This window comes from Peromyscus maniculatus, chromosome 2, assembly GCF_049852395.1.
Source record: "Peromyscus maniculatus bairdii isolate BWxNUB_F1_BW_parent chromosome 2, HU_Pman_BW_mat_3.1, whole genome shotgun sequence".
NCBI classification, from domain to species: domain Eukaryota; kingdom Metazoa; phylum Chordata; class Mammalia; order Rodentia; family Cricetidae; genus Peromyscus; species Peromyscus maniculatus.
Genome location: NC_134853.1, coordinates 76940996 through 76965655, shown reverse-complemented (window position 1 = coordinate 76965655; position 24660 = coordinate 76940996). Strand labels below are relative to the sequence as shown.

The 24660-nt window shown below is 43.7% G+C and overlaps 1 protein-coding gene across 2 annotated transcripts in view; it reads left to right on the top strand.

Annotated features, from left to right (window-relative positions):
- Positions 1-24660, top strand: part of Abca1 (ATP binding cassette subfamily A member 1) — a 126200-nt gene that overhangs the window by 55923 nt on the left and 45617 nt on the right. For both annotated transcript variants that reach the window (XM_006995104.4, XM_042271181.2), the window contains exons 7-15: positions 9-185; positions 11742-11831; positions 14549-14789; positions 16955-17094; positions 17454-17570; positions 20949-21146; positions 21834-22039; positions 22588-22764; positions 23217-23439. In XM_006995104.4, coding sequence (XP_006995166.1) covers positions 9-185; positions 11742-11831; positions 14549-14789; positions 16955-17094; positions 17454-17570; positions 20949-21146; positions 21834-22039; positions 22588-22764; positions 23217-23439 — 1569 coding nt within the window. The remainder of the gene's footprint in view (positions 1-8; positions 186-11741; positions 11832-14548; positions 14790-16954; positions 17095-17453; positions 17571-20948; positions 21147-21833; positions 22040-22587; positions 22765-23216; positions 23440-24660) is intronic.

Sequence of the window (24660 nt, the reverse complement as noted above, 5' to 3'; positions counted from 1 at the left end):
CCTTCCAGGTATTTTTGCAAGGCTACCAGTTACATTTGGCCAGCTTGTGTAATGGATCAAAATTAGAAGACATCGTTCGGCTTGGTGAGCCGGCAGTTTCTGCCCTTTGTGGTTTACCAAGGGAGAAGCTGGATGCAGCAGAAAGAATGCTGCGTTACAACATGGACATCCTGAAGCCGGTCGTGGTGAGTGGACATGCTCTGTGCAGAGGCTTCAAGCACCGCTGCCTCGGAGATGTGAAATCTTTTCCTGGGCAACATGACTTGTTTTTGTAGAAGCTTGGGGCTGGATGGGACTTGGTGATATAATTTAGCCCAGTTGTATTCTGAGTGTTCTTTCAAATTTCAGTCCGTTTCCCAAGGGGTGAGTTGGAGAAGAATGTTCTGGGTGTGGCTGAGTCCAGGCCCATGGTCTCTTGTGCCTGTTGCAACTAGAGAAGACCCATCGTTCATGTTTTTAATACTGTATTTCTGAGGATGAGTCCATTTGAAGAAACACACACACACACACACACACACACAGTTAAGAAAAGAAAAAGTCTTGAAATAATTAATAGTCGATGACTACCAACAGAAGGGGGAGATTGTGGTTAGATAGTGAAACATTGGGATTGGGCAAGACCACATAAAATTAATTAGCTCATATAATGACAAAAATGTATTAGAAAAAAAAAAACACTCAAAACAAACCATAACCAAAGAATGCAAGTGAGCCAGTCTTCAGGGTTATGTCTATAGAAATTCTAGAATAAATATTTCTGTGAGTTTTCTGAGATCTCTGGCAAAATGCTTCCAATCATATTCTGCAACATCCAGCACTCTTGTTTATTAGTTTACCAGAGAAAGCTATTGTGTCAATAGGTCCTCTGAAAAGACATGTTCTTTTTATTATGATGTAATCATGTTGAACTCTGTGAAGCTGGATTGCTTTATAGAGAACTCTGCCTTCTTAGGGAGTCCTAAGATGATCAGTTTCTGTCAGGATCCTGAGCCTACTCCATACCTTGGAGTGTGCTTTAGAAATAGCTCAATGTAGACTTTCTGAACTGTAAAGAATTTCTTGCATATGGCTCAATTCTGTGACTCTAGCTGTTGCCTGAGGCATAGTTGGTAGCAAAACTATGCATTTTTTCTAGGTGCTTCTATGGTGTGTATACATGCCAGCTGTTGTCAACAGCTTAATGTTTCCATACTCCTGAAGTAGTTAATTCTTTTTCAGGGTTTTAAAAGCTATCAAGTGCTTGCTTCGGTGGTGTGTGATTCCATTGGTTATTGCTTCGATCACTATAATTTCCAGCAAGATGTATTTCTTTATTGGAGACGTTTGTAAATACTCCAAGCAATAGCCCTCCATAGTTAGATAAATGTACTGCTGCAGATCTTGGCAGACTGTTGACATTTTGTGAGACCTAGAGGGTCAAGGTCATTACAAATGGTGTGAAAGGTTTGATATGAAATCATGCTGGGAGCTGCTTTACTTTACTATAAGATATGGAGGTAAGCATTTGGCCTTCAAATTTAGGGATGATGAGTTATTTTAGAAGACACAGTAATCGATTCTGGTGCCAATCCATTTGCTTTCTCTTCAGTTTACTCACTGAACACCTGTAGTGTTTACATCCTAGTAAAATCCCTCCTCTCTTAGAGTGTTGGGACTATTTTTAAAATAGAATGACACCGTGGCCCTTATCATCTGTTCATGAACAGCTCAGGTTTCAACTTGAAATTGTCTGCATTTGGGTGGGTTTGCAACACCATGGAGATTCAGACCTGTCAGCTTGTGACATCCTCTTTTGTTACGTCCTTGTAGATTAGTAGGTTCATGAACCAGTGTTGATTAAGATGGCTTCAGTGTGTCTCCTGCATGTTTTCTGGAATTCTGCTTCTGCCCCATGGCTTCTGCTGAAATCAAAACATGGGGCTCTTAAAGTAGACTCTAGTGAGTGATCAGGATTGTGCTGTGTGTGAAAATGTTTTGGAAGATGCCTCTGGGATGGAATGGCTTTTAGACATTTGTGATGTTGTTTATTGAATTAATCAATGCCTTAATTGGAACACCAGGACTGATACTTGCGTTGTAATAAGTACACTTTTTCTTTTGCTACTTGGCTGAAATTTAAACATTTCTGATGGTCAGTATAGGCAACCTGTGCTGTTAATTGTGCCAGTGAGCAGTTAATTGTGCCAAGAACTACAGTGAGGACAACAGCCAGATGCATTACACAGTATCGTGGAGCAAGACTGTTTTGTTAATATGCATTTCTGTACCAAAAGTGGCTCATCAGAAAATACATGTTTTGAAATATTTTTCCCTCATGTGAATATTAGCTTTGGTGTAGATATTTCCCTATTTTTCAGCCAAAATATTCTGACTCTTTTTCCTGGGTCTGCTGTAGGCTATGGGTGATTGGACAACATGGGGCAGTGTTGCAGAGTTAGAAGGGCCTGGCTAGAGATCATTGAGGTCTGGTTTCGAATATTGGTTTAGCTTTTTTATACATGTCATTGACTTTGGAAAAATTATCTTAAGCTCTACAAGCTTCCACCACTTCTTATTTTATATGGAGGTAATATAGTGTACCATTTATTATGATTATTTGTTTTATATATTTCTGAACGGATATATATCAAGGGATTGGCACATACTAGATGCTCAACAAATCAACATTGATCATTTAATTGACACAGGAATACAAGTTGCATACTGAAAACAGTGACTGAAATTTAAATGTTTATGGTGGTTAGTTTATGGTTTATTCTGGTAAGACAGATGTTTCCTTCTAAAGATCAGTATTAGGAATCAGAGACAGAATAAACAAAGCAATCCTGAAGAATATGTCAATGAACAATGACATCGTTGGTCCAGATATTGCCAAAACCCCAAAACAAAACCACCAATCTCCAGACTTACTCATTTACTGAACAGCATTTATTAAGTGTGTCTTATGTCAGAATTGTTCTGGGTACCCTACTTACAAGGATGGATTGATGCATGGAACTCTGTCTGTAGGGTGAACTCATAGAGGTCATGAACATAATAACAATAGTGAGTGTCCATAGTGTCTGGACTGTCAAGATAATAACCCTTAGGACCACCTGGCAACAACTTGGTTTGTGTCCCTGGTCATCGGGGTGGATTTGGCTGTGCATGTGGGCGAGGTGGAGCAGGTAAACTTTCTTTCACCTTCTCTGAACTTTTCTGAAGGTCCTTCCTGCACTTCTCCCAGAGAGAGGACGGAAGCGTATGTGGGGATCTGTCTGCCTCCTCACTCCAGCCTCCACTTCCCTTAGCACTGTCGGAGAGAGCCATGGTATTGGAGCAGCAGAGTTGGCCAGAAGAATTTCTTTGCCTCAGTTGTCAGGGTCCCTGCTGTTGCATTGGCTTTGTTTTTCCTGTTGCTTCTGTGACAAGGTACCTTATACACAGGAGCTCAACAGTGCATGCATTTATTAACTCACAGTCCTGAAGGTCAGAAGTCTGGATCCCTTGAGAGTGCATCTAGGCTGAAGCCAAGGTATTGGCAGGGTTGGGCTTCTGTTCAGAGACTCTGAAGACAGATGCCCTTTGGGGCTTATTGAGGGTATCAGCTGAGTTCAGCTCCCCACAGTTGTGGGCCTGAAGTCCCTCTTCTGGCTTTCGGCCTGGGCATGAGTTTTTGCTTTTAGAGGCAGTGCAGTCTCTCTCATCCTTTTCACACATCTCTGTTGAGCGCCTGGGCTCTCTTTCGAAGTTTAAGTCTCTGACTTTTACCACATCTCTTTGTCTCCAGGCAGAGAAAGTTCTGTGCTTTTCAGGGCTGCCGCCATTAGATCTGCTCATCCAAGTAATACAAGATGATTTCCTTGTTTTGAGCTCCACATACCGAATTACCTCTACAAAGCACATGTTGTCCTATTATGTAATGTATTCAGGGATCCCAGAGAGTAGGGTGTGACCATCATTAGGGAGTAATGCACCTGCCACAACTACCTCTGATTGGAGAGCATCTTTCATTGTTTCTTTGTAATGCTCTCTAAGTGCCCTGTTGTTTTTATTGATCCCTCGTTAGGTCACTGCTTTTTCTCACTCATGCTCTGATGCATGATAAACAGTATCCATCTAGGGTTCCGATGCACAGGGGGAAGCAGAGCTTCTCTTTTTGAAACATCCATCCAATAAGATCTGACTGTTTATTGAATGTCTGCTCTCTACGTTGCACTTGGTTTAGGCACTGCAGTCCACTCGTGTGCAAGGCAGATGATATGCCTGTGGAGTTTTCATTCTGGTAGGCTTTGAGGACCAATTTCAAATGCTGAGTCATAATACTTGAGAACTTTGTGGGTTCTGTAAGTGTGGCTAAAGTGAGGCTTGTCCTAGATAGTTTGGGGCTCCAGTCCTGGTTCACTATAGTCTTAGTGATGTGGGAATGGTGTCTGGTTCTTGAGGTTGGAAGGTAAAGCCCACAGATTTATCTCATGCCAACGGTACCTTGGATACTGCACACATGACTGTGGGTGGATGGTCTTGACCTCTGAGAATACCTTCTGCCTAAAAGGGAGAATTCTGTTTCTGTGGAATGAAGGACTTTCTTCAAATGCCTTGTGGTTCATGCTACATCTTCCCACCAGGGCAGAACTTGTTTCAAATGTTAGGTTGCTTCAAGGTTCCCAGAAGACCAGTGACCTCACAACTGTGTTGTCTACTTTCCAAGGTACAGATGAATAATGGGTGAGCGAAGCTTCCTTGTCCTGAAGATCTGAAGGGTCTTTGTTGGGTCTATTCTTGACTTTTGTAGACAAAGACTGACAAGTACAGATGGAGCTTGGTATTATCTTTAGATCTGTGACTTTTCTCCCTTTTGGCTGTGTGCTCATATGTGTGTGTGTGTGTGTGTGTGTGTGTGTGCGTGTGTGCGCGCGCGCGGGTACATGTGTACATGTGTAGGCATACATGCATGTGTATATGGAGGCCGGATATAGATGTTGGGAATCATTCTCTTGCACTTTTCCCAGTGAAGAAGGGTCTGTCATTTTGGCTAGTCTCACTAGATAGCCTACTCTAGCGGGGCACTTGGCTATCCCTTCCAAGACTGTAATGACAGGCAGGATGTCACACCGACCTGATATTTATGTGAGTTCTGGGGATCTGAACTCTAGTTCTCATGCTTCTATCATGGGCTCTTTAACCACTGAGCCGTCTCCTCAGCCCTATTTGTGATTGTTCAGGGTGCAGCACTCCACCATGTCCCATGTAGCATTTGGCTTAAGGCATTTCCACAGGTTTTTGTAGAGGAGAATTTATGTAGTTTTTTTTTGTAGGGGAGAATTCTTGCTTTTCCTTTCCCTTTGCCTGAAAGATTCAGACATTTGTGGAAAGTACTAGATTTTATGAACTTGGTTTGATTTTTACCATCCACCTGTTTACACACTGTGCTTTTTGTCTTTAAGCAACTGCGGTCGTCATCATTTGGTATTTGGTACAGTGACGTGCTGTGATGATTTTGTTCTCAGACTGTATGTTTATCTGCACAGAACTGAGGGATAAGTTGAATTTAGTGTTACTAAATATGACTGCTCAACTCGTTTTGCCCAAACATGTGTGCCTTAATTCTACCATGTTTGTTCTTGAGAAGTACTGTAGTTTCTAAGGTAAAGGCTTGCTATTAAATTATACTAGTAAGTGTTTTGAACTGTGTTTAGAAGCAGCATACACATGAAACATTTTAATGCATGAGACACATTTAATATAAAAGTTAACATTTAAATTGTTAAATTATTTTTAATAGATTAGTATCTTCTTCAGACATGAGGCTGGTCATTCCCTGTTTTAGTAAAAATATTAAAATGTCCCTCAAAGGAAAGCTTTGCTGTCATGGAAATAATAGACCGTGTTGGGCACGTTCAGGGTAGTATGGCCGTAGATGTCATGGGAATATTAGAGCTGACTGGTTTTCAATTCAAAGCTTTTTTCAGATTCTATTTTGTGTGTATGAATGTTTTGCCTGTATGCATGCCTGTCCACCACGTGCATACCAGATGCCCATAGAGGCCGGAAGAGAGGAGGACATTGGATCCTCTGGGACTGGAGTTACACAGGGTTATAGCTGCTGTGCTGGTACTGTAGGCCCTCTGGATGAGCAGTAAGTGCTCTTAACCACTGAATCATCACTCCAGCCCCACGTTTAAAGCTTATTAATTCTTAATCTAGGGTCACATAAGGGGTGGGGGAGTTAGAGTTACATCTACTTTTAAGGGAACGGTTGTTATTGTTAGGATAGCATCTTGATAGATACTCCAGATTGGTCTTGATCTTGTGACCCTCTTCCTTCAGAGCTGGGATTATAGACAGCTGCTACAATGCACAGCTCTGAAGGCAAGTCAGGCATGTGCCAGGGATCATCTTGTAACACGCATTTACAAGAGACATACAAAATTGCATACTATCTTTAAAAACACCATTCATGTGTAAGTACATTTATATTAATGATAGAGTCCCTGAAAATTTTGAATGTCAGATTTCTGTAAATTGAAGATAGTTTTCAATCGCATTTTAGTTGGAGGGTCTGTCCTGTATTCTTATTTGATGATAATTTAGGATGCATTGGTGATAAATAATATTTTCCACTTCATTTTATATAGTCATTATATACAAAAAAATTGATTCCGCCAGTATTTACTGAGCTGAATCAGTACTATGAGCAGGGACAGGGAGGCAGTAGTGTGGAAGGTGCATTGCTCTCTGAATTTCTGTTCTGGAAGAGAGGAAGGGGCGGGATGAGTCAGGAAAGGTGCAGTTGCTGTGTAGCAACAACAGATGCTAGGTGCTTTGAAGGTCGTGATGACCATCTAACCCAGGTTAGGTTCAGTAGGTTAAAATGTCTTCAATTTAGAGGCCTAAACAATGGATGTTGGCCAGATAAAGAATAGGGAATGTTGCCAAAAGAAAATATGATATCTGCAGGGTCTGGAGGGGAATGGGAAGAAAAGGTGATATATGGGGAACTGTGCATCACTGAGATCACTCAGGGTGGGCTGGACTACTGCTGGGGTCATTGACAGGAGGAGCAGTGATGAGATGTGATGTTGGGGAAGGAGACAAAGTCGATCAGAGGCAGACTGTCAGCCATGTCAGGGCACTGAATGTCATCTGTAGATCAAGGGTAACCATGGCAGGTTCCAGAGGTTAGTGAGGGGATGCACAGCAGAGCACTTCTGGGGATTTGCATGGCTTTTGAGGTAGGATTACACCGGCTCGCTTCTCTCCTCTGAGATGTGTCTCTTCCCCTTTAAGCTTTTCTTCTGGAAACATCTACCGAGTGCCTCATTGTGATATGCTAACAAGTGTGCACTACCCTGTGTTGGAAAAAAAAGAAAGAAAGAAACAGCTCAGAAATGAAAGCCAAGTGGGCTTTGTTAGGTTCATAACTGTGAAGCTAGCTCGTAGAAGAAGTGATGATGTTGTCAGTGAGACTCTGAAAGGAAGGGGACAAAATAGCCTTTGCCATTTGGGGGCTTTTAGGAAATATTGCCCTGATATAATTAACACGTGTTACAGAAAATGGGTGGAAGTCTTTGAGTAATAAGGTAAGAATTTGTGAATAATGTTCTATGATATTATGGTATTTAGTTATGTTCTAAATATATCGAACAATACATGAATTCCCGTTAGACTAAATAATAGAAAGTACAGTCCTTAGTTAAATGTTTTATTTTTCTGTACTCCTTTCTTTACTCCATGCAAGAAAATACTTTTCTTACTGTGTACAATAGGGACTTACTTGAATTCATAGTCAAGAGGATGTCCCCAGTCAAGAAAAAAAAAACAATAGGAATTCCGAGCTGTGCATTCCTGAGTACTTTGAGTACATTCCTGGAGATTTTTGGAGCACTGTTGTGGCAAACTTGGCCTTCATCAAGGAAGTGTGAGCAGGAGGTCACAGTCAATGGCAGATGAGGACACCATTCTGTGTTCAAGTTTCAAGGCCTGATTTATTCCTTTGGTTAACTGTATTTAATGGAGTTAGCTGCCTTTTAGATCTGCCGTGCATTCCACCCTTCTTTATCCCCACTCTGTCAGACTTCCCCTTTATTGTAATTGTATTGAATTAAAGAGAAAATGAGGAAAAAGGAATAACAGAAACATCACCAGTGGGTCACTAGCCGTCATTCAGCCAGACTTACTTCAGATTGTAGTCAAGACTTAAACTGTAGATGCCATGGCTGCCACCCAGTTTCCTCAAAGGCACCCCATTCCGAAGTTGTGTGTTTTTATACGTTATACTGTATATGTTTAAATTCTGTCAACAGCGGTGCGCAGTATAGGCTTGCATGTGTTCACTTGTATATATATGTTTGTGTGTGCAGAGCTGTCCCTGTTCTTTCTCGTGAAGCCCTGTGTTTTTGGAGATGTATCAGTGTTGATGCATGTGGATCTAATTCATATTAACTGCTATCTGGTATTCCATTTTATACTAAAATAAAAAAAAAACATTATTCTAGTCTTTGACTTAATTTTTTAAGGTCATTTGTGGTATCATTTAATACACAGATCTTAAATTTAAAATGTAGATCCCCTTTCTTCTTTTTGGTTGGATCCTTTTTTTGTTTTGTTTTGTTTTTTGATACAGGGTTTCTTTGTGTAGCTTTGCGCCTTTCCTGGATCTTGCTCTGTAGACTAGGCTGGCCTTGAACTCACAGAGATCTGCCTGGCTCTGCCTCCCAAGTGCTGGTGGGATTAAAGGCGTGCGCCACCACCGCCCGGCTGGATCCTTTTTTATATTAAAATTCTTCCTTACCTCAAATTCATAAATAATATTTTCTCCAATTTGTTTTAAACTTTCATTTTTCTTTCAGCTCTTTCATCTGCTGAGGATTTATTTATAAATAATGAGGTGAGGTGGAAAACATGACTATCTAACAGATCCAGGAGGAGTTATCAAATGGCTTATCTTTTTGACTGTCAATATGAAACATGTCCTTCTGCTGATTTCCATCAGCACCGTCTCTGTATCCTGTAATATCCAAGCAGAGAAAAGTAGAATGAAGTTTGGAGCAAAAAAATATTTAGATAACCCAAGCTTGGGACTGATGCTGAATTTGAATTGTATGCATGTATTTTAATTAGCTCTATCACATCCGTCTGTGCCTCCAACACCAGTTTGTATCAACTGCAGGTCGCTGATACTGTTAAAGTATACTGAACATCTGTTTAAAAATTATTTTAAAATTACATTTTATTTATGTGTGGCATTCACTTGCCATGGCATACGCGTGGAGACCATAGGACAGTTTGTGGGAGGCGGTTCTCTCCTTCCACTGTGTAAGTCCTGGTGGTTAGATTCAGGTCATGAGACTTGGCAATAAGCTCCTTCGCTCATCTCATCAGCCCTGAGTTGTTTTTAAAAAACAACTGTTGTGAAAAAGTCTGCACATTGACATTGACAACTATACCTTATTATGTATGGATCGGTTTAGCCAATAGGAGGCCAGGACCCCAGTGCATCTGTTAAGTCAACAGACCAAAGTACTGACTATTGACAGTCACATTGTCTCCTAAGGTCCAGTGCTTATGGCAGAGGTAACCAGGGTCTTGTGTTTGCATCTCATTCCACTCAAGGGTTACGTAGGCAGGTGGAAGCTTCATACCTACAGTCTTGAACTGTTGAAAAACAAGGAGAGTAAGTTTACCCCAAACTGTCCGAATTAAAAACCAGATAGAGGGAAAATCACCACTTATAAAGATGCCAATTTGTTTAGATGCAGAAGCCACATAGGGCTGACTGCTCACTATGCCACTGAGGGTAGAAATAGCTCTTGCACTTGGTGTCTTGTGGACCTGATTGATTGACACAGGGCAAAGCACAGAGGCAGGGCTGCTGTCATCTCGAGCTCTAGGAAACTGTCTGCATTCAGGAACAGCTGGCAGTAAGATTTGAAGGAAGGAAAGAAGGGGGAGATGAACTTGTTTATGCTTGTGAGGGCTTACCGTGTGGCAAGCTCTGCTCAGAGAACTTAGAAGGTGTCTTTTCAGTGTTTATGAAACACTGTGATGTGCAGATATTACTCCTCTGTGGCAGAATAGCCAAGGGTATGGGGACATGGGGGATTTGAGTTACTTGCCTAGGGTTCTGTAGACCTCAAAAGAGAAATGTACCCACCTACATTTCAGATTTTAGAAATGCATATAAGGTTGGCAATTTTGTTTTGTCCAGTTTGTTTTTGCTTTATAGTCCTGAACGTCACTTATCATGAGGGTAGGCCACGTTGAACACAAAACCAGTTTACTGCCCATCGTTTCTGATTGGGACCTATCAGTATGTAAGCATTTCCTTGACTGTGGAAAACCACAGGTTCAACTTCTGCTGGGCTGATCTTCAGTTATAAAGTGAACCTGAAGAGAGATAGTGAAAACAGCTGCCCACTGTTCCTAGGCTCCCGAGTTCCTCTCTCATCATTGCCATGATCTGGGAGGTGTATCACAGACATCCCTGAGTATGGCGTTTACGGGTGACCACAGGTCCCTGGGAAGACTGAGCGTGGGAACTCTGGGACTTGACTTTTGATAAGCCTTCCCAGGAGAGCCCGTGTGTCCAGCTGCAGCCTGGTCTTTCATAGGCAGATTTTCTTAGTAATGCGCTTCCAGGACTGTGTCAGCCACTGAGATTACGATGATCATAACTCAATACTCTGTATTTGGAATTCACTTTAAAATAACACATCCAAAAATACAGGTAGAGGAATATCTCCAAGGCTGTTCCTTACAGTTAGTCCTGTCCACCTCTGACCCTTTCTGTGTAGCTTCAGTGTTACAATTTCACAGCAGTCCCTGACCTGACAAGTGTTGTCAAAACAGTCTGGAACTCTCTAGGTGTTTGTTACAATGTTGAATAAAACAAAACAGAATCTGTAAAAAAAAAAAAAAAAAAAAAACCCTGAGAAACGCTGTATTTCCCCCTGGACGTTTTCTTCCTGGTCCTTCCTTCCTAGTCATGGAATTGAAGTTGGACCTCCTTCTGCAGCTATTCTGGTTTCAGAGTTTGTGGGTTTCCTCCCTTAAGTTTTCTGTCATCATTTATCTTTCCTTTAGGTCTAATTAACTATTTTCTCATGTTTGCGGTGCAGCTAGGTTATATATCACAACAACTAAATACATTAATTAGTAAATACAAGGTGTTGACTAACACTTAATATAAAAAGTGTTCTGTGTTAAATTTTCAGTGTTCAAAACAGTGAAAATAGTGCTGACTCAACAGAGCAAAAAAGATAATTCTTCTCTTGCTTTGGTTATTGTTGAATTTTTTCCTTTCCTTCCTTCCTTTTTTTTTTTTTTTTTTTTTTTACAAGCCATCAAAGACTTTTTTTTTTTTCTTAAAGCCATGTCTATTAAAATGTGGCTTGCAGAAATGTAGATAGAGTTGGGACTTTCTGGTCAGAACTGAATACACGTGCATGTGCATGTACACACACAAGTGTGTGCACCACGTGAGATATTTTTTGTATGTTGTCTGCTCCACTAGCTTTGAATTTGTATTTCTGCAATCACTCATCAAAGAGAAATCCTTATCTGAAGAAAAATAAACATGCAGGCATGCAGTTAGAGTAATTGTACAGTGTTCTCTATTTTGGTTAGAACTTGGTTTCTTGTTTTTTTTTTAAATTCAAGATTGGGAATGGTTTTGATTTACTTGTTTATTTTCTATTTAGAGATTTCAGCCTTGTATCTGAGCTCAGAGACAAAGGATTTTTTTCCTCCTCTCTTTCCAGACAAGCCTAAACTCCACATCTCTCCCGACCCACCACCTGGCTGAAGCCACCAAAACATTGCTGGACAGCCTAGCGGGGCTGGCCCAAGAGGTGAGTTGTGTCCTTTCAGCCAAGTGAGCAGACTAGCTGCTGCTGTTTTCTTTAGTTAGTTCTGAGTCTGGCTAACATGGCCCTTTCACTTTGAACATCATATGCTGTGCTGTTAAATTTTAGAAGCACAAGTCATCTAAAAATTATTTTGGTTTCCATTGGAGAAGAAGAAATTAAGACGCATCAGTGTTGCAGAGGTAGTTAGTGGCTTAGGGCCCCACGTCTAGACTAGACTTTTCTCTGTGAGCTTCTGCCCCTGCGCCACTGCGCATTTCTGAAGAGGAGAATCCTCTCTCATGCCACCTCCTACCCTGTGTGTTGACTTTGCTTGACAGCAGCTTCTGCGTGAGGTTTTCAACCAGGCCATGCATTCTGCCATTGTATCAAAACAACAGGAATGGTGTGGCTTTCCTCACCCTGCCTTTTTGCCTTGTGAAATCTGGCCTTTGAGGTTGAACCTCGGGAAAATGGTCTCCTAGTGAACGCTGAGCGGCTTTGGCCTTTAGGCTACATGTTGTCACGTGTCAGAGTGGACATTGTCCTGACATCACCTTTTCCACCAATCCCAGCCACTGTCTGTTCCAGCTGTCATACACAAAGCAGACTACAGTGTTTCAGTACACTGGAACACAGTAATTCATGGGGGAAATTTTCTCAGATTTGGTCCAGCCTTTGATCCTTTCGCTCATTTCCCATGCTTATATCATCCTTTTCCCTCCAAATATCAAAAGATACTTGGTTTTCTGACAATAGAAGTATTTCACGGTGGTCGTGGAACAAACAACACATTTGGGGAGTTCTGAAAACCCTGGGATTGAGCACAATGCATCACTGTGTATCTTTCTCTCTTGTTTTAACTGTGTTCATGCGTCTTTGACAGAGGGGCTGGCTCTCGTGCCCACTTTAGGAGCAGACCTTTGTCAGCCTATTATTTGTTCCTCTGGTTCTGAGGGCAAGTGACCTTTGGATAGGTGGAGAAGGTGGACCAGTTGGGGTTCTGCCAGAAGACAGAAAGAGAAACTGCCCTACAAGTCCCTTAGGGCCCTGTGAGTTGACATTGACATGTGTGCACTGCTCTGGAAGGTCTGTCCCTTCCTTGTCCCATTGCCTGCTGCTCATTTCTGGCCTTGGAGAAAGCAAAGCAGGAGTAGTGATGGCCGGGTGGCTCAGGGGTGGGGGCGATGTCTCTAAGCTCAAGGTTTGTTCCAGCTTTTTTCTCTTCTATCATTGTCTCTGCTTTTATTGTGGGGTAAAACAAAATAATTAAAAGGGCATGATGTGCTCCATGGTTGATGTGATGGAAAATGTCCATCTGAATTGTGTACATTATTTTTGCCTGTCTCTTGGAGTCCAGTTACTCCTGGTCAAGTATCAGCAATGGGTGTCCACTTCTCCTGTCAGATCACGCTCATGTCACTTTGGTCACATGTCACTTAATTGCTTTTCCTGAGTAATGATGAGGAAATACATTTTCTTGGTCCATGTTTAGAGAGAAAGTGAGTTGCTATGTTCAAAGCCCAAGTGTTGACAGGAAATGACAAGGACACCACAGGTGGATTATGGTACTGGGACTTCATTTGCCTGCATTATCCACAGGACACAGTGAGGTACCTCTTGTTGTGCCCATTTCACAGATGGCACTGTGGATCACAGAAGTTAGGTGCTGTGCCCACAGTCATCGAGGAGAGAGTTCATTGGTCAGAGTGGAACTTGAACTTGGGGACCTATAAACTCTGAGGCCTATGTTCTGGTTTGTTCCATCCAAGAAGTCATCACAAACTCCTATGATGACTGCAATAGGCTAGAGACCCTCAAAAAACATAGCCAACTGGGCAGTGGGGATATGAGATGAGTGAGAGCTGACGTGAATGTCTTTTCTGGGTCAGAGGGAAGGTATACCGGACAAGGCCGAGAAAACAGGTGGTATCGCAGACACTCACACCGCACAGGCGAGGCTCTTGGCCTTGCCAGTTATTACAACTCAGCAGTGAGCACAGTAACCTCACTGTGTCGTTTGCTCACGTAAGGGTAGACATCAGAGATAAACAGGTCAGCTGATGCGACAGCATGGGTCTGTGCAGCGGAGAAAACAAGAGACCATGCAAGGAGGGCACAGAGTGATGAGATGCCATTTTGAAGGGAGTGGGATAAGTCGCCTCCCAAGACAGTGCTGGTGTATTCCTAGAGAAGTCAGGACACTCCTAGCAGGAAGAACAGCAGGTGTAAAGCACTGATGCTAGGCCATGCTTGAAGACGTGCTTAAGATCCATGAAGGAAGCCAGAGGAACTAGAGCAAGGGAGGTAATGTGGCCTCATGTTTGCAGAGTGTCTCCACAGACTGTTGGACCGAGGAAGAGACTGCAGTGAGGGTGAGGGAAGGTGAGGAACATTGAGACAGATGGAGAATGCAAGGTGCGGGTCCATCCGTTCACTCCGGTGATCTCAAGTACAGCCACCCTTCTTGGGCTAGAAGATTCGGTAGTTACCCTCTCCTGTGAGCCAGGCGGGTGCTGGGGAGAGCCCCGAGTTTGGGATAACTCCGTAACCAAGTGCTGTAGGTCCCAGATGGAGGAGAGACGACGACGGCAGCTGACCGCCACAGGGCTTCACAGTGATGTCAGACACGGTGTGCTCTGGGACGTAGCTTTTGGGTTAAGAAAATGAAGTGTTGGCTTCTCTTCTCTTTCCTCTCCTTTCTCTGGCCGCACCCCCGACAGCTGTTCAGTACAAAGAGCTGGAGTGACATGCGACAGGAGGTGATGTTTCTGACCAACGTGAACGGCTCCGGCTCCTCCACCCAGATCTACCAGGCTGTGTCCCGCATCGTCTGTGGTCACCCAGAGGGCGGGGGGCTGAAGATCAAGTCACTCAACTGGTACGAGGATAACAACTACAAAGCCCTCTTTGGAGGCAACAGCACTGAGGAGGACATGGACACCTTCTATGACAACTCCACAAGTGAGTGTCTGTGCACACCGAAGCCTTGTCCCCATCCCCAGCTTATCCCGGCTCGCTTGTGTCATGCTTTTCTTCATTCTGTGGAGTAGCAGAGACGCCGTCCTCTCTGTTCTCATGACATGGCAGAGTCCTCGATGAGTGAATCATTCTCAGTTCTCTGACTGGGGGGGCTGGAACATCTCAGGTGTTCAGTAGCATTATCAAAAAGATGAGCAGGGTGATTGCTAGCCAGTCTCCCCAGTTTTCCTCATCTGTGAACTCACTCATAATGTGGAAACAAAAAGAAAAAATAAACTCCACAAAGCTAGTAAGAAGAGAGGTTGCTGGGGGCTGAGTGGGTGATGGAGAGATGGGATGTTAGGTCAGAGCGTATAAAGTTTCAGTCGTGTGAAATGAATGCCCTCTGGAGAGGAAGTGGGTAGTGTAGTGAGTGTTGGGTAGCACTGTGCTATCCTTTAAACTTGGCTGAGAGTTAATCTTAATGTTACTGCACAGACAGAGCAGATGTCTGCAGGAAGTGATGGATGTATCAGTTGATTGGGTTGTGGTAGTCACTTCCCAGTGGATTCATGTCTCAGTGTTCTATTGTATACTTCAAATAGATATAATTTTTATTTTTCAGTTAAATCTCAGAAAAGTCAGAAAAGTTTCTAAAAATGAGATGTTGATTTTTTAAACAAAAAGTATTATTAGTATTACTATTGAGATAAGCTTTAGAATAAACACCTAAAAGTGGGTGACATTAATAATAGTAATTACAACAGCTATAAGAAAATCTAACATTAAGGCAGATTTTCCTCTGTGTAGTGAGTTCTGTTTAAATTACCCTATTTCATTCTCACAATAATCCTGCAAGGAAGGTTCTGGAACCTCACATTTCATTGGATCAGAGGTTAAGTGTCTTGGTTAAAGCTGCATTCCTAGGTAATCCCCACGAGCTGGGATTCAAGCCCAAATGCTCCTGGCTTTTTCTGGTAAACTCTCTTGTTAATGGTAGCGTGTGTGCACCATCACACTCAGACACTTGATCTCCTGCTTGTTTGGCATTCTGGGCCACGAGACAGCATTAGAGAACCCTGAAACTCTATATCCACTTCCCACACTTGGTCCATTCTGTGTGGATGTGTGTCCTGTGCCTGGCGACAGCAGGGATCGGTGTTAGAGTTCTGACAACGCCGTGTTGTCCTTGAAAACACTGCACAGCTGAGCCGTTCTCTATTTCCAAGTGCAGCCGTGAGACAGCTTCTCGTGAGTGGCTGTAACACAAGAGCCTTGTGTTTGCTGGCGGACAGCGCTGCCGACCTTTACAAGTTGCTCTCCACGCCTGAGGAAGATGGTGGTGTAGGCAGTTTTCTGAAGCCATCTGCTCTTCTCCAGTGTGCAGATCCATCCAGGGGCATCCCATTCACACAACAGATCTACTTGAGGCCAGGTCTTCTTTAAAAGCCAAACTTCTGGCTCTGGAGATACAATACAACCAGGGGTACTTGCATACCATGAGGGAGGCCCTGGTCTGATCCCTAGGATGCCCCCCATTCCTATTATCCTTATTACTATTATTATATCGTCTATTTATCAAGAAGCTTACAGACGTTCCATGGTATCTAAAGCAAAGCCCCCTTGTTCGTTTGAACTTTGAATATTTCAGTTTTGAATTTTTATTAAGTATAAATACATTTGTGATAACATCTATTAATTATTAAGGAAATATTTGGCTTTCTCTTGAAACTAAAGTCTAAACGCAGCCCTCTGGCTTCCCTAATAAGAGTCCCATTTGTTTTCAGTGGAAACAGGTGTGAGGGCTGGCATGCGGGTATGGAGCTTGAGTTAGGTTGGTGTGTGCACAGTCAGAATGTTCTTCTAGATCAGCTCAGCTATGAGTCTTAGGAAGGGCCTGGTTATTTCAAGTATGGAGTGCTTTAGAGACCTCACAGGAAATACCTCAGCTAATCCTCTTCACAGCTCTGCCAAGTAGCTGTTATAAACTTTTCTTTTTACAGTGGGGCAAACTGAGGCTCAGATAAGGGAAGTTATCTGCTGCATGACTGTTAGACGGTGGACTGGGGATTTGAACCGTGCACTGGCCGGGTGGCTCCAACTTCTCAGTTCCTGTTGTTATCTGGCCATGTATATAAGCGAGTGTCTGTCTTCCGTGTTCTTTGTAGCTCCTTATTGCAATGATTTGATGAAGAACTTGGAGTCCAGTCCTCTTTCTCGAATTATTTGGAAGGCACTCAAGCCGCTGCTTGTTGGAAAGATTCTGTATACACCTGACACTCCAGCTACGAGGCAGGTCATGGCTGAGGTAAGCTGTCTAGGCTTAGGACTCTGTCCCCAGAACCGCCCCCCCTCCCATCTCCCCAGAATTAGAGGCAGGAAGTAAAGGCTGCTTCAGATACAGTGTGTTGAGTATACTCATGGCCTTTATGAGACTTTTAAATAGTCAGAAAACCCACATGTAACCTTGGGAGCCAGCTCTCTAGTTCTGAGTGTTTGAATTTTAGCTATAAGAGGGATTTCCTGAGGAAGGGAAAGGACTGAGCAGGGGTTTCTGTGATGGGTAATTTTTTTTTTTTTTTTTTTTGGTTGGGAGGGTCCTTGGAATGCTCATTGCCTCTTCCTCTCTTCCCTTTGTACGGAATCTGGTTCCCTACCTGACTCCAGGTGAACAAGACCTTCCAGGAGCTGGCTGTGTTCCATGACCTGGAGGGTATGTGGGAAGAACTCAGCCCCCAAATCTGGACCTTCATGGAGAGCAGCCAAGAGATGGACCTTGTTCGGGTGAGTGTTTCCCTGCTCACTTTACTTGCTTGATCTAGAAGAGCTTTCTGGACATCTTCCCAGAAATGCCTGAGATCATAATTCTGTGAGTTAAACCAATTGAGATGCAGTAAGATTAACTGAAGCCACAGAGCCACCACCTCCGTAGAAGCCAAGACCAAGGTGCAGTGACAGGCCTGAGTATGTCAGCATTAGTGCCTCTCATGGCCCAGTAGCAGTTTTTGCACAAAACCAGGTCAAGACCAGAAACTGGAAGTAGAGTTTGGTGATTGCAGGACACTGAGTATCTTCATTTTGGCTCCAGCCACTAAGGTAGGCACAGTATCTTCTGTAGCTTGCCCGCATCTCGGTAGATCTTAGAAGGAGGTATGGGGACAGAAGCGTGATCTGGCATGCAGACAGGTCAGAGGCACTGGCTCCCTAGGCACAGGGTGAATGCAGCATTGCTGTCATGGAGTGGAGAGAATGGCAAGTACCATGTCAGGGCCACTTGAAAAGGACGAGTGCTCCAGAGACAATCAGGATCCAGAGGAGAGCAGTCTGAGAATGCCATGTCTCCTTTGTGTCAGCATGAGAGCCATTTAATCACATCATCCCTGCCTCAGCCTCAGTCGGGGATCATTAGACAACTTCCTATTGCCATGGTGAGGGAGGCCATTTCCTTTCCTTTCTTCTGCTGTCAAGAAGCAAGGGAGGATTTTTGCCAGGTTTCTGGTCTTGAACCTTTGTGACCTGAGGATGGTGGGTTTTAGAGACCGTACCCATCTTGAGGGAGCTCTTTGGAAGTTTAGGAGTGCTCTGGGTCCCCTGGGGGACAGGCTACTGATCTGAAGAAGCCAGAGTCTTTTTTGATCTATCAGTGCTGTTACAACTGTGCAGAATTCTCAACTTGGAGCTTTTATACACAGGGCACTTGGGTGAGAAAATCAAGAGCAACAATCTTATGTGTTGATGCCGAGTCATGGCACTAGGTCACACTCTGGTGCATGCGTCTCCCTTCAGCTCGGGTCTTTCTCTTCTAAGGGATTCGTGTGATTCTCCCACAGGAAACCCTGTAAACTGCAGCGTGTGCCCCAGGCTTCTTTCCCTGATCTTTTTCTTGGGATTGATCAACACTTCTACTGTTTAGGATTGTTCTCTGAGAGCGCAGGGATTTAGAGAATTTTAACTGAATTTGGGCATACATAGATGTTTCCCTACTCAAAAAAAAAACCAAAACAAAATAAACAAACCCCCCCCCCCAAATACCCCAAACAAGGTCTCACAGTATAGCTCAGACTTGCCTGCAACTTGCTATGTAGCCCAGGATGACCTCAAATTCATGGCAATCCTCCTATTTCAGCTTCCCCCAGTGCTGGAATTACAGGCATGAACCACAAGCCTGGCCTTCCCTGCTCTTAAATCAAGAGCATCTTTGGAGACCGTGGCTGCTCATAAACTCTCAGTTCTTAAGGGATAAGTCCTTATAAACCTGTGGTAGTGTTCACTTGGGATTTATCTCGGCGAATCCTGGGTGTGGAATAGGAAGGAACGAAGCAGAGATGGGAAAGAAAGGCATGACAGGCCTTGGGGGGCCTCTGTATTGAGCTGAGGACCTTTAACTTTGGAGGAGGGCCTTAGATGGTTTTTAGTGGAGATGTAGATGCGTTACTGTAGGAGACAAATAGGTGCGAGGTAGAGATCGCATGAGTGAGCAGCAGCTGGCTCTATCTGCTCCTGTTGTACATCCTGTGGACCTGAGACACTTTTCTGTTGAGCCTAAGAACCCTCTGACCTAACCTGAGTGGTTTTTTTTTTTTCTTAATTGTTCTGAACTGGACATGGTCCTTCATCTCCAGGCCCTACTTCTTCTCTATCTAGTATTTCATGTGAAATGCCAGGTCTTCTATTCCTTTCAGGCTCTCTGGAGATGCCATAGGGTCAGTGACCTCACTGGGTATGGATGTCCTCTTGGTCTAGAAGTCCTCTTGCCATACTGCTTAGAACTTATACTGGGCAGGGCTCAGCCAAGTGCCACCATCCCATCTCTCTGTTCCTATTTGTTCATTCACTTCCAGGTATCCAAATAAAGTCGTTTCAGAGTCGATAACCCATGCCTCTGTGGACTTTTGTGAGGTACACTTGTGCGTCTGTTAACAAAAAAATTACACGGGTACCTCACCGGGGACAGGGTGCATGGTTATTCCCTTGTGGAAAGCAATTTGAAGTGGAAGTTTCAAAATCCACAAAGAATGAATTGTGTGCTATAGCTTTATTCCACGCCCCCCCCCCATGCATCCTATGGCAGTAATTTTAAAGAAGTCCTCATGGGAGAGAAAATGTTATTACTGTAATTGTTATTGTGAGAAATTGGAGATAGACTCAATGCTATGCAGTACAGGAATGGTTAATGAGATTATAGTAGATACACTCTGTAAAATCATTATGTTCCCATTAAAACAACAAGGAAGAAGCCACCCAGGGGAAGAGCTTGCCAGGTTAGTGAAAAGAAGACTGATTAAGGAAGGTACTCTTAAGGCTTTTTTCCAGCTCAGCAGAGCAAGGGCCTCCTGCTTCCCCTGGAACCTGGTAAATGAGCATGGCAGCTGTTTGCATTTCGCCCAGTCAGCAGTTGCCCCGTTTTCCTGGCAAGGCTTCTGTACAGGCTTTGCCCCAGTCCCCCTGGACTGGCTGGTTGAGGACCAGAATGGCTTACCTGTGACCTTTTTCACATTGACAAGTGAAGGGAAACAGGCCTCCTTTTCATCATGATCATATGTTCTGGCGTTGGGAAAGACCATCTTTTACTAATACTTGGATTAACCAGCAGTATTTCTTCCCTGAATTAAGCCTTAAGAGTGGGCTCGGCCTAGAGATAGGGTTTTTATCTGGCATCATCTGACCATGTCTCAAAAGAGAGGGGAGATCTGATGTAGTGGGTGTTCTGGAATCAGGGAGCCTGTGTTTTCCAGCCTGGCTTTCCTGTTCGTTAGCTACATTAACATCCTTGAAGTTCTGTTTTCCTGTGTGTGAAATGGGCAGTATCAAAGCTACACCCTCATGGAGTTGTGTGAGTTATGATGCCAATAGATCCCTCAGCACACTACTACTACTGTTGTTAGAGTTAAAACGGTTAACCACTGTCTGGTACAGTGGGGAGCCTGTGGACTGTGAGTTCAGAGGTCTGACTTTGTGTCTCAGCTCATCAGTTTGCCTTGGCCAATATCGATCAACTTCAGTCTTCTTCTTTGTCAAATAGAAGCCTTGTAATGTGTCTTACAAGTTACTGTGAAGATACACAAACACAGACCGAGCAGGTGAAAAAGGGTGTGGTGTGTGATATAGTGCCTTACCATGAACTTGATGTTTCCTATCCCCACGTTCTTCCTGGAATGACAGACGCTGTTAGACAGCAGAGGCAATGACCAGTTTTGGGAACAGAAGTTGGATGGATTAGATTGGACCGCCCAAGACATCATGGCATTTCTGGCCAAGAACCCAGAGAATGGTCAGTCCCCAAATGGCTCTGTGTATACGTGGAGAGAAGCTTTCAATGAAACCAGCCAGGCAATCCGGACGATATCTCGCTTCATGGAGGTGAGGGCCTGCTGTGCACATCCTTTAGCAAAGACTAAGAGCGTTTTCCTTTGAGATGTTAAAATAAAGTTAAAAGCAGAAGGAGGACTTAGAATGAATGTGTGGTGTCACAGACAGCTATATCCTGCAGGCCTGGTAGACAAGATAAACGCTAGATGAACGGCTTCATGAGAAAATAAACTTACTTCCAGCTTTACTTCAAATAGACTCCATGTTCTATCCATTATCTTCTAGGTTTTTCCATGTTTCGATATTCTAGATTCTAATAGTAATAAATTGCTGTCTTATGAGGGCATTCTTTATGAAACTTATCTAATCTAATTTGGGACAGATAAAGCTTTAAAACTTTAATCCTAAAAATGATGGAAAGGAAAAAGGCTGACTAGAATTTTTCCTTATCGATTTAATTGGTTAGTTGCCGTGACTCAGCATTGCTAAGAAAACAGAATAGAATAAAATAGGATTATTTCTCCTCACACAAAACAACAGAGGTAATGCTCAGTATTTCACATAAATCTCAGTTCTAAGCTTGGTTGAAACCTGGAAAACTACTTTAGAGAGGACTAGGTGGTGGAGATTGAGAAGTTCGGGCAGCCAGTTCCTGCCTCTCAAAGGAGTCTGAGATCTGGCCACCACTTGTCTTCATGGCCACCAGTGTCATAATGAGACTGTCCTTCTTTCTGTCAGTGTGTCAACCTGAACAAGCTGGAGCCCGTTCCAACAGAAGTCCGCCTCATCAACAAGTCCATGGAGCTGCTGGATGAGAGGAAGTTCTGGGCTGGTATCGTGTTCACAGGAATCACTCCTGGCAGTGTGGAACTGCCCCATCACGTTAAGTACAAGATCCGAATGGACATTGACAACGTGGAGAGGACCAATAAGATCAAGGATGGGTAAGCTGGATGCCATCACACAAGCCCAATCTTACCAAGGTCAAGAACATAATTTGGATGACTTTTATGACTGCACTCTATTAGCAATTTGGAAGGAATTTCAACACCAAATCAGCAGCAGCATGACTTTGCTAAAACTTCATTGCTGGGGACTGTTAATCAAAGGCCATAAAATTTTAGTCTTTCTCTTTCAGCATTCCTATTCAAAAGATTAACTCAAAGGACTTAAAAGTCAGGAGAAAGCCTTTAGGGGGTCTCCACACTAGCCAGACACATTTTTATGAAAAGAGGCAGACAACCAATAAAAGGGAGTAAGGTTGAGGAAATTTTAGTATGCCCATCTGGTGCAATGTTAGGTCACCAATAAAAGGGAAAGAAAAATAGACCCCTAAGGAGTGTTTTCACTGTGATTATTCCTATTCAAGAATCTGTGTACTTGTCAGCTGAGAAATAGAGAAATCGGAAGAGTAGCCAAGGGAAAGTGGGGAACTGTGGGTAATTTCCAGTGTGCTTGTAGGAATGTTTGATCACATGTTGTTTGGTTTTAGGTACTGGGACCCCGGTCCCCGGGCTGACCCCTTTGAGGATATGCGCTACGTCTGGGGGGGCTTTGCCTACTTGCAGGATGTGGTGGAGCAGGCGATCATCAGAGTGCTGACGGGAACCGAGAAGAAAACGGGCGTCTATGTGCAACAGATGCCCTACCCCTGTTATGTCGATGACATGTGAGTGTACCAACAAGCCAACGTCTTTGTTAAATAAGCAGTTCCGTGTGGAGTGCAGGTGTACATGCGTGTTCCTGCGCAGTGTGAGAGTGAAAGCCAGTCAATAGGAGATGGTCTTAGAGACACTGACCTTCGTGAGAGACCAAATGGGACTCTGCCCCCACCCTTCGTATTTAGTTCTTAGTAAAGTAACTTTCGTTTTATTTTAATATTACCCCCAATTCCTAGTTATTAAAGTGATCCCCTAAAGAAATTTTGGATGGCTATACTCTGTCAGCCAAGGATCTCATCTCTGTCTACTGCTAATGAAACATTTGGTCATTTGAGAGTCCAGTGGGCCTTCCCTAGGTGACCCAAATGTAGTTTTTCCTCCAACATGCAAGGCCTTGGATCTTAGCCTGGCTGACACATGCCTCTTTCATTTTTTCCCATGCTCTTATCTGTGCCTCCAGTTTCCTGAGGGTAATGAGCCGGTCCATGCCTCTCTTCATGACCTTGGCCTGGATTTACTCTGTGGCTGTGATCATCAAGGGCATTGTGTATGAGAAGGAGGCGCGCTTGAAGGAGACCATGCGGATCATGGGTCTGGACAATGGCATTCTCTGGTTTAGCTGGTTCATCAGCAGCCTCATCCCTCTGCTCGTGAGTGCTGGCCTGCTGGTTGTCATCTTGAAGGTAAGCTGGCCCCACTCCTTCCAGAAAAGCACACATTTACCTGTACCCCACTGTGTACTTAAGGTTTGATCCTTAGGAGTATTGGGTGGAGATTATTTCCAAGTTTGTAAAAGCAGTAGTCCAAAGTTATATGATAGTACAGGTTTGGATATCTGGAGGAAGAGGCTGAGGCAGACTTTGATGTATGGATACAGTAGGGATCACTATCTGGAGGGATGGAGCACATGCTGGGTCATGCAGAGAGAGGAGGGAAACATGATTAAGCAACCCAGTGGAGTGCTCTGGAGAGTATACAGCTTGTCCAAGAGTTTCCCACATTGAGCTGAGAAGTCCAAATTCTTATACCCTCCTTCCCATTTTGTCAATCGTTGGATGGGGTCTCACCAGGGAAAGGGGTGTTTCAGGGCCTGGTAGCTCTCCTGGCTATGACAACAGAGATGCTAACATCTGGATGTCTTTTACCTATAGCCAGGTAAGCCCTCCCTTAAAGTGGAGTCTGGGCAGTGAAGTTTTTGTCTCATACACGAATCTACTCTTCAGTTCTCTTGCCTCAACAGTTATTTCATATAAAGATGCCTCTTATAAAAGTTAGTGTTTTCTAGGAGAGAGACAGAGAACAAAGTCAAAGGATGTAGCATTCATCTCAACACTAGCTACTATATTTTACTACTCTTGAGCACTCGTGGATGCCAAGTACTGTGTAGAGTATGTGCTGTGGACTGCCTCAGTGTATCCTACCTATGGTGACCCATTGAGTGCTCAAGGCAGGCCAGAGCATCACTAAAGCACCCCAGGATGACAGAACCAAGATGCATTTGCATGCAGTTCTGGAACAACCCTTTTTCTCACGCTCTGGTATATGAGGGCAGTGACCTAAGCCTTGTGACAAGGGTATGGGTCCTCCGGCCAGTGTGTGGGAGCTGGTTAAGATAACTTCGTATTCACAGGGCCTGCTTCACTGTCTGCAGTCCCTCCAGGTGAACTCAGGACTCAGAATATTCACGAGTATTTAGATGAGTGCGTGAATGAAGACTTTGTAGCTAACAGGGAAAGGTTAAGGTTATCTGGCCTTTTTCTATGTTTTTGGAGAGAAAGGATGCATGGGCTGTTGTCTTATACAACTTTTTCTTAGAGGCAGTAGTTGTCCTTAGACAGGGAGAAGCCAGGTGAGAAACAGAGCAAAATTATTAACTGAGATCAAGTAGAAGGTCCTAGACTTTG